The 14,383-nt window shown below is 45.6% G+C and overlaps 1 protein-coding gene across 19 annotated transcripts in view; it reads right to left on the bottom strand.

The window, feature by feature from the left end:
• Window positions 1-14,383, bottom strand: part of ttn.1 (titin, tandem duplicate 1) — a 221,661-nt gene that overhangs the window by 16,748 nt on the left and 190,530 nt on the right. For all 19 annotated transcript variants that reach the window (XM_029426576.1, XM_029426565.1, XM_029426579.1 and 16 more), the window contains 16 exons: window positions 13,877-14,164; window positions 13,467-13,772; window positions 12,455-12,757; window positions 11,905-12,210; window positions 9,569-11,332; window positions 8,094-8,387; window positions 7,721-8,005; window positions 7,099-7,398; window positions 4,703-6,769; window positions 3,853-4,155; window positions 3,465-3,770; window positions 2,760-3,050; window positions 2,304-2,603; window positions 1,842-2,147; window positions 1,076-1,378; window positions 152-433 (listed from right to left, as the gene is read on the bottom strand). In XM_029426576.1, coding sequence (XP_029282436.1) covers window positions 152-433; window positions 1,076-1,378; window positions 1,842-2,147; window positions 2,304-2,603; window positions 2,760-3,050; window positions 3,465-3,770; window positions 3,853-4,155; window positions 4,703-6,769; window positions 7,099-7,398; window positions 7,721-8,005; window positions 8,094-8,387; window positions 9,569-11,332; window positions 11,905-12,210; window positions 12,455-12,757; window positions 13,467-13,772; window positions 13,877-14,164 — 8,004 coding nt within the window. The remainder of the gene's footprint in view (window positions 1-151; window positions 434-1,075; window positions 1,379-1,841; window positions 2,148-2,303; window positions 2,604-2,759; window positions 3,051-3,464; window positions 3,771-3,852; window positions 4,156-4,702; window positions 6,770-7,098; window positions 7,399-7,720; window positions 8,006-8,093; window positions 8,388-9,568; window positions 11,333-11,904; window positions 12,211-12,454; window positions 12,758-13,466; window positions 13,773-13,876; window positions 14,165-14,383) is intronic.

The following is a 14,383-nucleotide window of genomic DNA, read 5'->3' as shown; positions in this document are numbered from 1 at the left end:
TGTGGATGTTAATGTATTCTTTCCACTAGTCTGAAAGAAGACGTGTTCTAGAAGAGAAATATTGAGCAGAGCATGAAAGGCATAAATGTGCCTGTACTGTCTTGTCTAAAGAACCTCTGCCGTACGTAACACAACATATTTTCCCACTTACCATAGACCTTGACCAGGATGTTGACTTCCTGTTTACCCGCAGAGTTCTCGGCTACCAGCGTGTACTTTCCGGCATCGTAGCGGTGGACCCTGTCGATGATGAGCGTGGTGGATGTGCTGCTGATATCGATGAAGCCTCTGTTGTGGAGGTCCACGCCAGGCTTGCTCCAAGTGATGGCGGGAGCAGGGCGACCAGTGACGCTCACGAACAGGCGGAGGGATCCACCGGCGCGCAGGCAGATGGTCTTCTTCAGGTCATCGTGGAGTTCAAAGTCAGGACTTTCTGTGGGACAATATAATAAAATATGTTTAATATATGGCTTATAATATAAGTCACAAGTAAAACCAGCGTGCATGATTTTTATGTGTGAATGTGATTTTTGATTTTGAATGTTTAAATTCTCAGTTTTTGTACGTCATGTTGTTCTTATGATTTAAATCTTATCATATAAATGGCAAATGAATGGAGGCATCGCATCTCTTTCTCTAACAGGGTTACACAACCTAAAGACGATATTGCCCTCAGTTACATTATTATTATTATTTTCTATTTTTAGGCTTTTTATGCCTTTAATGATAGAGAGAGTATAGATTGTGAAAGAGGGAGAGAGAGAGAAGGGGAACAACATACAGCAAATGGCCACGGTTTGGACTCGAACCACGGGCCGCTGTGGCAAGGACTCAGCCTTTGTATATGGGTTGCCTGTGCTACCGGGTGAGCTACCGGGACGCCCCACCCTCAGTTACATTTTAAAGTGCAATTTTCTACTGATTCCCATCATCCCCACAAATTGTTCAACTTGTTCAACAAATGTATTTTAGCAGAACTAAATTCACTTTAATATCAGTTTATGTTATGTTATGGCATGTTTTCCTGATATGGTGCAGCCCTATTCCCTAAAAAATACAAAGCTAAACTCCGTACCGAGTCTTTCCACCGGCTCCGTCTCCGCACACGGTTCACTGAAGTCTCCGGTGCCGTTGATGTTGGTGCCTGCAACTCTGAAGCAGTACTTCTTCCCTGCAGAGAGTCCCGTCACCAGCAGCTCTGCAGTACGCAGCGCCTTCTCGTGGGCCTTCTTCCACTCCTCTGCTCCAGCTTCCTGCATCTCCAGGATGTAGCCCATCACGTCTGCTCCTCCGTCATCCACGGGCCGCGACCAGGCCAGGCTGATGCTGTCGGCATGGGTGTCGGCAATACGGGGGATAGAGGGTGGAGCAGGGGTGCCTGAGAGGAGATTAAGATGGACAGCTATAAACATGACATGTAAGGTTTGATTTCTCCTGAGTTGAGAGATTTACTTAAGTGTTAATCTCATAGTTAAGGTATTGCTAGGTTCCCTTCTTCTCGGGAAGCGTTAATTTCTTTCATTTATCGCTATAAATGCAGCATGTTGTTAAGATTGAGTCAAAGGTAAATATACAAGTTTTTTTAGGTTGCTGAGGTTTTTTGAGCAACAGCTGAACTAACTTTAACCTCTTAGATTATTTAAGTATAAAACCAAGATAAGGAAAAAAATTCAAATTCTTAAGCGGCCATTCTAAGGAAACCTTAACCCAGACCTGAAGGATAATCTTAATTTAAGGTGAATTGTGAAACAGCCTTTATTTTAAGAAAACCTGAACTCTGATTTAACTTAAGGAGTTTTTACATATTAGGATGATCCTTAAAGTTGATCCTTCACACTCACATGTCGGTACTCTGCACACGACGTAGAGCGAGACCTCGCTGGCTTCGCTCTCGCCCGCCTTGTTGATAGCCGTCACTCTGAACTGGTAGATGTTTCCTTCGGTCAGGCCGCACACCTTCAGCATGGAGTCCAAGTGAGCTCCGTCCCTGTTCACCTTCACCCAGCGGGCACTCTTCCTCTCATGCCTCTCCACCAGGTAGTGGATCAGCGGGCTGCCGCCATCGCTCTCCGGCTTCAGCCACTCAATAGTGGCGAAGTCCTTTCCTGACGCAAGGATCTCCGGAACACCAGGAGGAGTCGGCACGGCTGGAGGAAAGTACAGTAATAAAGTGTTACTTCATTTCTTGTTTTGTTAATAAATCTAAAAAAATGAAATGAAATGAAAAAACATGTTTCTGCCTGTGGTGTCCGGCCTTCAAAATAAAAGTTTAAAAATTTTACTATTATAATGTGGTAACTTACTGAACGTGTTTCTGGCCACCATGGGCTCTGACTGCAAGTGGACTCCGGCTCCATACTTGTTAGCACTGCGGACTCTGAACAGGTACTCTGTGTTCTTAAAGAGCCCGGTGATGTTGCATGTCTGCTCCTTGCACTCAGCGTGCATTATGACCCAGTTGAGTCTGTTGGTGTCACGCCTTTCCACGATGAAGTGGGACACGTCGTCGCCGCCATCCTCCAGAGGAGGATTCCAGCTCAGGGAGCACGACTCCTCCGTGATCTTACTGATCTCAATACTGCCTTCACAAACTCCAGGGGTGTCTGGGGAAAAAACATGCAGGCTCATTGTAATTCCTTTAGGATAAATAAAGATTTTATCTGTAAAGTGTCTATGCAACTGATTTTATTAAAGGGAACCTTAACTCTGACCCAAAGGAAAATCCCTGTGACGTTTTTAAAACAAAGCTCCCTCCTCACCGAGCACTTTCACGTTGACCTCAGCGGTCTTGGTGCCGCTCACGTTCCTGACGGTCAGCGTGTACTTTCCGGTGTCATCTCTGTCACAGAACTTGATGATGGCCATGGCCCGGGTGGGGGTGTACTGCAGGTGGTATTTCTCACACAGCTCCAGATCCCTGGTACCCTTTGACCAGGAAGCCTTGGGGTCCGGCCGGCCTCCCACTGCAGCGTCCAGAACAAGGTCTGAACCCGCCCTCACTCTCACCATCTCAGACAGGAGTTTACTGTCCAGCTGCGCCTTTGGAGGCTCTGTTAGGGGGGAAGGGAACAATATATTGTTAACATTACATTACATTACAGTTAATTTAGCTGACACTTTTGTCCAAAGCGACGTACAAAAAGTGCAAACAATCATGGGGATTAGTTAAGATACAGAAGAGCCAGAAACTGTAAAAACATTATAATTTCTTTACTTTCCGACGGCCCTTGTGTATTGATTCCATTTTTATCAAATATATTAAATATATATTTCATTTGTGTTTTTTCTTTTTGTATGATTTATGCTATTATAATAGTTATTCTGCACAAAACACATTTCTCTTCTAGCCATGATGGTGCTGTTTCCATAGAGCTGCCAAACTTTATATTAAAGAGAAAGGCGAGGCCACAGGGAAGAACATGTGACAGGAAATTGCTTTGGGTTTTAAATCTTTGAGGTCTTACCAAAGTCGGTCTTGCACTGCACCGAGCCGGTGGACTCTGAGGGCAGGCTGAACACCTGGTTGGCGTTCTTGGCGACAACTCTGAACTCGTAGGGCTCGCCCTCTCCCAGCGCTGTCACGGTGTACACAGTTTCGATCACATTAGTATAGTTACACTTCAGCCAGCGGCCCTCGCCGGTCAACGTGTACGGCTTGCGCTCAATGATGTAGCCCACGATGGGACTGCCGCCATCGTTCAGCGGAGCGGACCATTTGAGGGACACGGTGGTTCTGGTAACATTTGTGACTTCTGGCTTACTTGGAGCATCTGAGAAACAGAGCAGAAATGCTGGAGTGATGCATTGTTCATTAACGAGGATGCTGAGATCCTAAACCGGGTCAGAACTCACCAACTGGGTTTTGAGCGACTGCTCCCTTGGAGGCCTCGCTGGCTTTGCTCAGCCCGGCACTGTTCATGGCGTAGACCCTGAACTGGTACTCCAGGCCTTCAACCAGGCCCTCCATTTTACTGTAGCATTCAAAGCAGGGGATCTTGTTCTCCCTCACCCACAGGATGTTGTTCCTCTCCTTCTTCTCGATCCAGTAGCCTGTCACTTTGCTGCCGCCGTCGTTGTACGGCTCCTCCCACTTCAGGGTCATCGTGTTAGCGGTGACGTTGAAAAGTGAAGGCCTTGTTGGAGCGCCGGGAGGGGCTGGGATTCAAAAAAAGAGATTTTCACCTTCTGATTCAATAGAGATGCACATTGTGACAGAAAATAACCAATAAATGGGTAGGACTATAATGCTTATGAACACAATTATAATCTGTTTATAGCTCTGTATAATTACAGTTATAAGCATAAACAAATATGCATACTGCTTTATAACAACAATCACATTTTATAATAACTTACTATTGTACATCATTAAATATATGCAAGAACAACGAAAGTTGCAAAAATGTGCAATTAAAGTAACTTATAATCACATTAAAATACATTATAAAAATATTATAATGCATTATAACTATGGGAATTCATGAAAAGTTATGAAGTATTATGTACTCTAATATAAAATATTTATAATTTCATGATTATTGTTATAAAGCAGTGTGCATATTTATGAGTGCTTATAACTATGATGAAACAAAATTTAAATGATATTTCTAATGTGTTATAGACACAGAAAGTGCTGCTACTACATGTTTAAAAATGTCTTTATAATTCACTCATTGAATACATTTTGAAGTCTGTTACTCACTGAAAGGATGCTCTGCGACAATGGTCTCAGATTCTGTGTGCTTGCTGACACCGAACCTATTCTCCGCAGAGACTCTGAACGTGTACTGCATGTACTTGGTGAGGTGGCTGACATCCAGAGATGTGCGCTTCACGCTGGAGTTGATGAGCTGCCAGGCGGTGGAGCCAGACTCGCGCTTTTCCACGATGTAGTTAGTGATCTGCGTTCCACCGTCGTCCTCCGGTGGCTGCCAGGTGATGACGCAGGACTCTGAGGTGATGGATGAGATCTCCACGGGTCCTGTTGGAGGACTGGGTCTGCCCATGACATTCACTTCAATAGTGAAGGTCCTGGTTCCTGCCACGTTCTCCAGGGTCAGGAAGTATTTACCGCCGTCTCCTCTCATGGCTTCCTTCACCGAGATGCTGCTCCTGTTCTTTGTTGTTACGATAGAGACTCTGTCGGAGTTCTTTAGCTTCATCTCCTCCAGCTTCCAGGTGACCTTAGGAACAGGTCTACCACTGAAGGGGACATCGATGGTGAAGGTCTTCCCTGAGCGGCATGTGATGAGCTGGTTGGTGATCTCTCTGAGGTCGGCGGCAGGTTCAATGTGTGGCTCCTTCACCAGCGCGGCCACCAGAGTTTCTCTCGCCGTGCTGTAGCCGGACTCGTTCTTAGCCTTTACACGGAAGTCGTACTCATCACCCTTGTTGAGCTTCTCAACCGAATAGGTGAGATTTGTGGTGTTGCCGACCACCATCCATTTTTCCGTTCCCTTTGGCTTCGCCTCGATGATGTAACCCTGGATGCGGCTGCCGCCATCGTGCTCTGGTTTAAGCCAGCCCAGCAGCACGGAACTGTCCGTGGTGTCCAGGATGTCCATCCTCTTCGGAGACGCCGGCTCGGCTGTGGCGATGATGGGCTTGGTTATCTCAAACGCCTCACCCACGCCGTGCTGGTTCTCTGCTGAGACCCTGAAGAAGTACGGCACTCCCTCCAGAAGGTCCTGGATCTTCAGGATGTGTTGCGTGCACTTGCCTCCAGACTGCTGCCAGGTGCGGCGGCTAGCCTCGCGCCTCTCGACAACATAATGATGGATCCGCGCTCCGCCGTCATTGAGAGGAGGCTCCCAGATTAGTGTGACAGAGCCTCTGGAGACCTCCTTGAGGGCCACAGCCTGTGGAGGTCCGGGCGTGTCCATCACTTTCACAGTGAATGTGAGGGCCTTGCTGCCACTGGCGTTCTCCAGGTTAACCGTGTACTTGCCGGTATCGTTTCTGGAGCAGTTTTCAATGTTCAGAGAGCTGAAGCCGTCTGTACTTGTGACCTCTGACATGGCAGCCAGCTCTCCTTCTTCTTTCACCCAGGAAGCAGTCGGGACTGGCTTTCCTCTGAAGTGGACACCCAGGCTCACTGAACCTCCAGGCTTGACGATGTGTGTCTGCCTGAAGGAGGCATCGATGTCCACCTGCGGTGGCGTTTGCCTGTCGACAGCCAGAGCAGGTTCTGGGATCTCCCGATCTTCGCCTCGGCCCACGTGATTGGCCGCTGCTACTCTGAACCTGTACTCCGCGCCCGTCTTTAGAGAAGTCGCTGTGTAGTTTGTCTCTGCCACAAGCTCCTCATTTACTCTCGTCCATTCGTCCTCTTCTCCCTTCGCCATCTCAATGATGTAGCCCAGGATCTCCATGCCGCCGTCGTCCGCAGGCCGGGACCACTCCAGGCTGATGGAGGTGCTGGTGGAGTCGGACACGCAAACCACAGATGGAGCACAGGGAATATCCTTCGGCTCTGCGGCTTTGATCGGTAAGGACATGTTGCTCGGAGCTCCGACGCCAGCATCGTTCACAGCCATGACACGGAACTCGTACTCCACATCCACCGTCAGGTGGAGCACCTTGTGAGCGCATTCGGCGATGGGCTTCTTGGTGATCACCTTGTAGAAACGGACAGTCTTCTTTTCTCGTTTCTCCAGGACGTAACACTGGATGGGGTTTCCTCCGTCAGACGTTGGAGGAGTCCAGGACAACGTGATGCTCTCTCCTGACACCTCAATAGCATCAGGAGTACCAGGAGCTTCAGGAGCAGCTGAGGGAAACACCATGGATTAGTGCAATGTTTTCAAAGTGAAGAAAACTGTATTAAATAGTTAATTTGAAAAAGCCTTGGAGCATGCAATACTGTATAAAACCCAATAATGTAAATAAATCCAATAATAAACCAAATAATGTAAAAATCATTGGATCAATAATAATACTTTTCAATGTAATTAAATCCTGTTTTCTACAGCTTCAGGCTTGTTTGATTTAAGACACAATTTAAAACTTCTTAATGCCACTCAGAATTACATTTTAAGGTTAAGTGCAATTTAAATTATTACATTATTGGGTGCTACAAGGCCCGAGTTTTGCACTTACTATATTGCATTTGTGCGATGACGGGGCTGGACTCCAAAGGTCTTCCCAGTCCAAACTTGTTGACAGCAGAGACCCTGAACTGGTACTCGTTGGTCTTGATGAGCTTGGTTGCATGGAAAGTGCACTCGGTGCACTCGTCAGACACCAATGCCCAAGAGATCTTGGCAGTTTCACGCTTCTCAATGATGAAGTGTGAAATCTCTGAGCAGCCGTCGTTCTCTGGTGCGCTCCAGGACAGAGTACACTTCCCTTCGGAGATGTTGCTGAAAGTGATGGGTCCCACCGGCTCGCCAGGGGTGTCTGCGTTACAGAGGGGCCGGAGTTAGAATAGAAATACATAAATACAGTCGCGTTAACAACTGTACTGAATTAAGTTCTTACACCTCGGTGAATAAATGACACAGAAATGCAAAATACTTGCCTGCAAATATTATATGTGTAGGTCTTTTATTGTGAAAGGTAAGAAGGAAGGAGTAATGTTGTTTTATATTTCTCATTATAACCTTTGGCTAGACTACTGTAGTGTGCGTTTAGATTGTAAATAGTTGTGACAAATACACAGTGTATAAAAATATATTGTTGTGAAAATTAATCTCAAAAAGAAAACGCCTCCGGGGTGTACCTTGGACTTGAACAAGGATGTCCTGCTTTCTGCTTCCAGATCCGTTGGTAGCCTCCACTGTGAAGAGGCCGCGATGTGTACGATCAGCGTCCCTGACAAACAGCGTGCTGGATCCAACGACGTTGATGATGTCCATCATCTGTTTGGTAACCACCGCACCGTCTCTGTACCAGACCACTTTAGGAACAGGGCGTCCGGTGATGCTCGCCTTCAGCCGGATGTTGTCTCCTGCCTTTACTGTCAAACCCTCAAAGTACTCCGGGCCAAACTCAATAATTGGAGCAGCTAGTTGATAGGAAAAGGGAATGCATTAGTTCAGGAGCAAATCATGAATTTCAAACATTACAATCACCTCCAGGTTCTCATTACTCACCATTCTCACTTCTGACCACAATCATTCCGGAGGAGTTGGAGGGAGGACTGACGACACCAATGGCATTTCTGGCCGTCACTCTGAACTCATAGCGCTCGTTTGTTGCCAGGCCGGTGACTGTGTACTGGCAGTCGTGAACATCAGTCAGGTTGGCCTTGAACCAGCGGCTGTGGCCTTGTCGTTTCTCAAGGTTGTAGCTGGTAATCTTACTGCCACCGTCACGTTTGGGTGCATCCCATTTCAGAGTCACCGAGTCACTAGTCACATCCGTGTAGTCAGGTTGGCCAGGAGGATCTGAAATACATGGGATGCATCTTTAAACTTATATTGGTGAAAGGGTTTTCATTCATTCAGATTTTAAAACAGAAAGTATAAAAATAGAACTTAATCAAATATAAATAATAGGGCTGTCAAATTAACGCAGATTAATCGTGCTCTTAAATGTCCCTTGACTCTTTCCGTCACCGACGCGGCCACAGCAGCCTCGTCACATGATGAAGTGAATGGAAAGTTTACATTTAAAAAACGCCAGGATGTAACTGTTGATGCTCCGTTCTGTGCAATTCCTGCAGAATTTTTTTGGAATGCAGAATGGGTCGGTCTTCCTGAGACACATTAACAACTCTATCAGAAATGTATTGCAATGGACTGCAGGAGGTAGAGGACAGGTGGTTAATGGAGGCTTTACAGATGGCGTCAAATGACACAACTTTTACAGATATTGTTTATTGTGCAATGAAAGATGTTATGCCAGATGTTAAATTGCACTTTATGTCAAACTGTTGGTCTGTGTTGTCTAAGATAAATGTGGCAAACAAGATATTAGAGAAAGAATATTGAAATAAAAGATATGTTGACCAGTTTATAATGCCTACTCATTGATTTATCTTCTAAAACCATTTGAATATTTTTAAATGCTTCTCACAGCAAATATTGATATATGCGATTAATTTAGATTCATTAATCAGAAAGCTTGTAATTAATTAGATGCATTTTTTTAATCGCTTGACAGCCCTAATAAATAATCCTATTATAATTCCATTATGCTGCATGTTTAAGGTGTAAAAAAGACAAAATAATTAGGGATGCACGATATAGATGTTTGACGTTAATTACCTGCTTCTCATGGCCGATACCCGGAAGATAACCCATAATTTCACATTTTAGTGTTTTAAAAATAAATTGATAACGTGTGGATTGTGCACACCTGAGGATAAGAAAGGCTGGATGATTTAATATTTCAACCAAAATTAGGCCGGAGAAAACCAAAACTGAAAAAACACATTGGCGACTACATGTTTGGCTTTCTTGTTTGCGCTTCTTCTCTGTGTTTGTTAGCCCAAACCAACTAAAGGGTGCATACTGCCACCGCCGCTTGTTAAGTCAATGAAAACAATTTGGTTTCCCATTACAGTCCGATCCATAGTATATCGTGCATCCCTAACGATAATGTCCTGGTTTGAACCTGTACTCACCAACAGGGCTGACAGCCATGTTCAGCTTGCTCTCGTCACTCATTCGGCTGCAGCCGGCATCGTTCTGGGCGTAGACTCTGAAGGAGTACTCAAGGCCTTCAATGAGCCCCAGGATCCTGTAGTCTGTCTCTTTTACCAGCACAGTGTTCACCTTCTGCCACATGATGCTGTTCTTCTCCCTCTTTTCCACGTGGAAGCCCTGGATGGGGGTACCTCCGTCATAGATGGGTTGCTCCCACTGGATGGTCATGCCATCGTTGGTGACATTGTACACCACAGGCTTGCCCGTTGGTCCTGGAGGCCTGAACTGGTGCTTGGCTATGACCATCTGTGAGACGAGAGGCTCGCTGACACCGTATCTGTTCTCGGCACACACTCTGAACTGGTACTGGATGCCCTTGATCAGGTTGGAGATCTTGAACTGAGTATCCTGTACACTGGAGCAGGCCATCTTCCAGTTAGACTGGGAGGTGTCACGCTTCTCGATGGTGTAGCAGGCGATGTCTCCACCGCCATCGTCGTTGGGTTCTTCCCAGGAAATCATGATGCTCTCAGCTCTCACTTCATCCAGGCGGATGGGTCCAACGGGCTTTGATGGCGGTCCAAGTGTGATGACGTGGATGTGGAAGGATCTCCTGTTGACCTTGTTGTCAAGGGTCAGGGTGTATTTACCCTCGTTCTCCTTCTTCACGTTCTTAATCATCAATGTGGCTTTGTTTTCTGTCTTCTTGAAGCGGATCTGGTCGCTCTCCTTCAGAGGCAGGCTGTCCTTCAGCCACAGTATGGCTGGTTTTGGTTTACCTTTGTATGGCAGCTCAATGTGCACATTGTGACCCAGACGAACACTGATGCGGCCGTCTGGATACTCTGCAAGGCTCGCCTCAGGTGTGATAATGTAGTCGATGACCTTAATAGGACCCATCTCAACAAAGTCGCCCTGTCCCTTCTCATTCCTGGCGGCCACTCTGAATGACACGTTTGAGTGCTCCTTGAGTTTCTTTACCTCAAACTCACACTGCTTGCTGGTTCCTCCCAATGACCAGTCCTCATCCTTGAGCTTATTCTCAATGACGTAGTCGGAGATGATGCTGCCGCCATCATAATCGGGCTTCAGCCACTGCAGAGTGACAGAGGTCTTGGACGAATCCTTCATAGAAACCTCCTTGACCGGGCCCGGAGTCTCTGTGGCCTTCACAGGCTCCAGAGTCTCACACGGATCACCAACGCCATTCTCATTCTCTGCTAACACACGGAAGAAGAAGGACGTCTTCTCGGAGAGGTCTTCCATAGAGTATGTTGTTTCTGTGCATTTGTTTGTCACTGCTGAGTAGGATCTCTTGGAAGAGTCCCTCTTCTCAACAATGTAGTTTGTGATCTCAGCGCCGCCGTCGAGGAGCGGAGGCTCCCAGCAGAGAGCGACCTTCCCCCGCGTCACGTACTTCAGGACCAGGTTTCTGCACTGAGCTGGAGTATCCTGGACCTTCACGGAGAGAGTCAGCGTCTTTGGCTGTCCCACACCGTTCTCTATCTTCACCGTGTACTTCCCGGTGTCAAGCCTGGTCACCTCACGCATCACAAGCACGGTGGTGGTGTCTGAGTGATGGAACTCGTATTTGGGGTCACGATCGATGCATTCCTCTCCTTTACTCCAGGAGGCAGTAGGAGCTGGACGGCCCTTCAGAGGAACAGACAGCTCCACGTCCTTACCGGCCTTCACGATGTAATGAGTTCTCATGGCCACGTCGGAATCAATCTGAGCCTCCTCTGTGAAAATCAAGGAGAATAAACAAGGTCACACAGGAACTTTTAGATGTGAGCAACGTAAGAACAAAACAAGTTGCCTGGTCTCCTTAAAATCACGTTTGCATACAACAAAACTGCATCGTCAATAACATTTCAAATGTTGCGTATTTTGTCCCGGTTTGTTTTTGACAGATTACAAACACGTTTCTAATCAAAATCTGCGCATCTAGGAGGTCGGGGTGGGTCAAACAAACAGGATTACTGGCCAGATTTTAATGATACTTGGTGGAAGGTCGTAACAGGCCAACAAAAAAACACATTACATTTTAAAATGGATCCGAATCACTGGGTGGATATGGGAGATTTTTCACTTTTGTTAACATTTGTGCTGCATTAATGTGGTGTCGAAATAATCGTAAAAATGATCTCACGACAAAAATTCAGTTTGAACAACAATTAATCAGCGTGTTGTCTAAACTCTCTGAGCAATAAAATACATCGTCTTTGTAGTGTCCATGTTGTTTCCACATTACAACTTAAAAGACATAAGTGTTGAACAGACTTCACATTTTCAACACGAGCGATTAACTTACCCAGGATATCCTTAGCTTGCACAGGCTCAGTCATCTCCAGAGGCTCTCCACGGCCAGCACAGTTGACAGCAGAGACTCTGAAGAAGTAGTTGACGTCTGGTTTTAAGTCGTGAACTGTGTATTCAGTGGTCTTAACCTCGCCCTTGGAGGTAATCATAGCCCACTCTTCTTCTCCTTCAACAAGCTTCTCCAACATGTAGCTGATCACCTCGCTGCCTCCGTCCCACTCGGGCTTGGACCAGCCCAATGTGATGGACGTCTTGGTGGAGTCCACCAACTTCAGCTTGCAAGGCTCATCTGGTGTATCTGTCAAGCAAGGAAAATGTATTTAAATAGCACATGTTATACCTAAAGTGTTGTACACAGGTAATATATATATGTATATGTGTGCGTGACATCTGTGTACATGTGATATGAAATCTTAAAATTTTCCAAGTATCAAAGCTTGTGGAAGTCCAACGTTGTTGCAGCAAAATGCACTTGTTTTGTGGGGGTTGCACATTTATCTTTCTTGTTTTTGTTGCAAATGTATGAATGTGAGGACATTTACCAACAGGGTCAGCAGCCTTGTAGTAGTCGGACACTTCGGAGAACGGCCCCTCTCCGGCCTTGTTAATTGCACACACACGATATTGGTACTCGTTTCCTTCAGTCAGATGGTACACGTCCTTCTTGATGTCCGCGATCGGGTCTTTGTAAACTCTGATCCAGCGCAGGCTCTTCTTGTCGCGCCTCTCCAGGTAGTATCCTGTCACAGCGCTACCTCCGTCTACTCCTGGTTTGTTCCATTCTACCACCATGGTGGACTTGGTGATGGTATTCACCTCGGGAGTATGAGGCTGCCCAGGAGTTACTGTAGAAATGTAAATATAAATATGTTATGAAATGATAGATAGATAGATAGATAGATAGATACTTTATTCATCCCGAGGGAAATTTAGGAAATTTTAGAAATGCAAATTATACAATAAAAATACTTTTTTAAAGAATTTGGAAAACAAACAAAAATAATAGTTGCTGTATAGTGTTAAGTATATTTGAGACCCGGAAGAAAAACGTTTTTTTCCAAATACTGTAATTTATTTATATTTTATAACATTACAAGGCTTGATTTGGTCATAATAAAATAAAATAATTTTAATTATTTGTCATTGTTGAATATAAAACACATTTTAAAACTTGCTCTGCTGCCTGAATCAACCATTTTCAACTAATTCTTTTCAGATGACATCGGTTAAAATGTGTATTTTGAAAGCCTTAAAATGAACATACACTTCTAAAATCTTAATATAATCTAGAATATATTTCTGAATATAATCTCAGAAATAAAAACAACATCTTTATGAACAATTTATCTTTATAAATTCGACCACTTAACTTCCTTACTGCCATGCTTACTGTTTGAAAAGACAGAAGATGCATCAGGAATAAGTGTTTGTAATTAAACAGGAAAACTCAAAGAATTATTAAACTGTAGAAGCTCAATCATAAAATCTGATATTCACATTATTATACATATAATAATATTATCACATTCTCGGCGCTCTGCAGCCCAAATTTACCGAAGGCGTTCTTGGCGATGACAGGCTCCGACACCAGTGGCTGTCCGACTCCGAACTTATTCACTCCCATCACACGGAACACATACTCGTTTCCACGCATCAGCTTGCCGATGGTGACATGAGTTTTCTCGTGGTGGTCTGAAACTGTGGACCATACCACTCGGCTGGTCTCACGCCGCTCCACGATGTAGTGGGTCACTGTGAAACCGCCCTGGTCTGACTCGGGCACAGGCTCCCAGCTGAATACCATCCTGTCCGCCGTGACAGAGTTGAAGTTAATGATGCCGGCTGGAGGTCCGGGTTTGTCTGAGGGGATGTAAAACAAAGTGAAAATGCTTAATGGCTAGTACTTTTGAAAACCACGAGACACAGTGTGAATATGAGTGTGTGCAGCGAGATGCTGTAAATACCCAGGATTTGGATCCTGATGGTTGCAGACGCTGAGCCCAGAACGTTCCTGATCTTGACTTCGTACGAGCCGGTGTTGCAGCGCGAGGCGTCTTTGATCAGGACCGCAGAGGAGTCCGTGGTGCTCTCGATGGACAGCGTGGAAGTCGGCACAAGCTCCTTCCCGTCCTTCAACCACTCGATGCTGGGCAGAGGCTTGGCCAGGATTCCCACGCAGAGCTTAACAGAAGATCCAGCTTTGTACTGAACCACATCCAGATACTCTGGAGGAAGGTCGATGGCCGGGGAGCCTGAGGGTCACCAGATAGCCTTGTTAGTAATGTGTGGATACATATATAAACGTAAACAGTGACCACTGCATTTAAAGAATAAAGTGTTGTTGATGATCAGCTGTGAAACATTAAAGCTGCAGAAGCAGAAAGCTGTAAATCATCATGTGTTGTTTCATTCAATCATATAAGATCTGAGTCACAGGCTTCATGTACGTCATCGTTTATTCCCTGAATCTG

The sequence above is a fragment of the Cottoperca gobio genome, unplaced genomic scaffold, assembly GCF_900634415.1.
Source record: "Cottoperca gobio unplaced genomic scaffold, fCotGob3.1 fCotGob3_200arrow_ctg1, whole genome shotgun sequence".
Taxonomy (NCBI): Eukaryota; Metazoa; Chordata; class Actinopteri; order Perciformes; family Bovichtidae; genus Cottoperca; species Cottoperca gobio.
The sequence above is the reverse complement of the archived record's forward strand: the minus strand, read 5'-3'. Positions and strand labels throughout refer to the sequence as shown.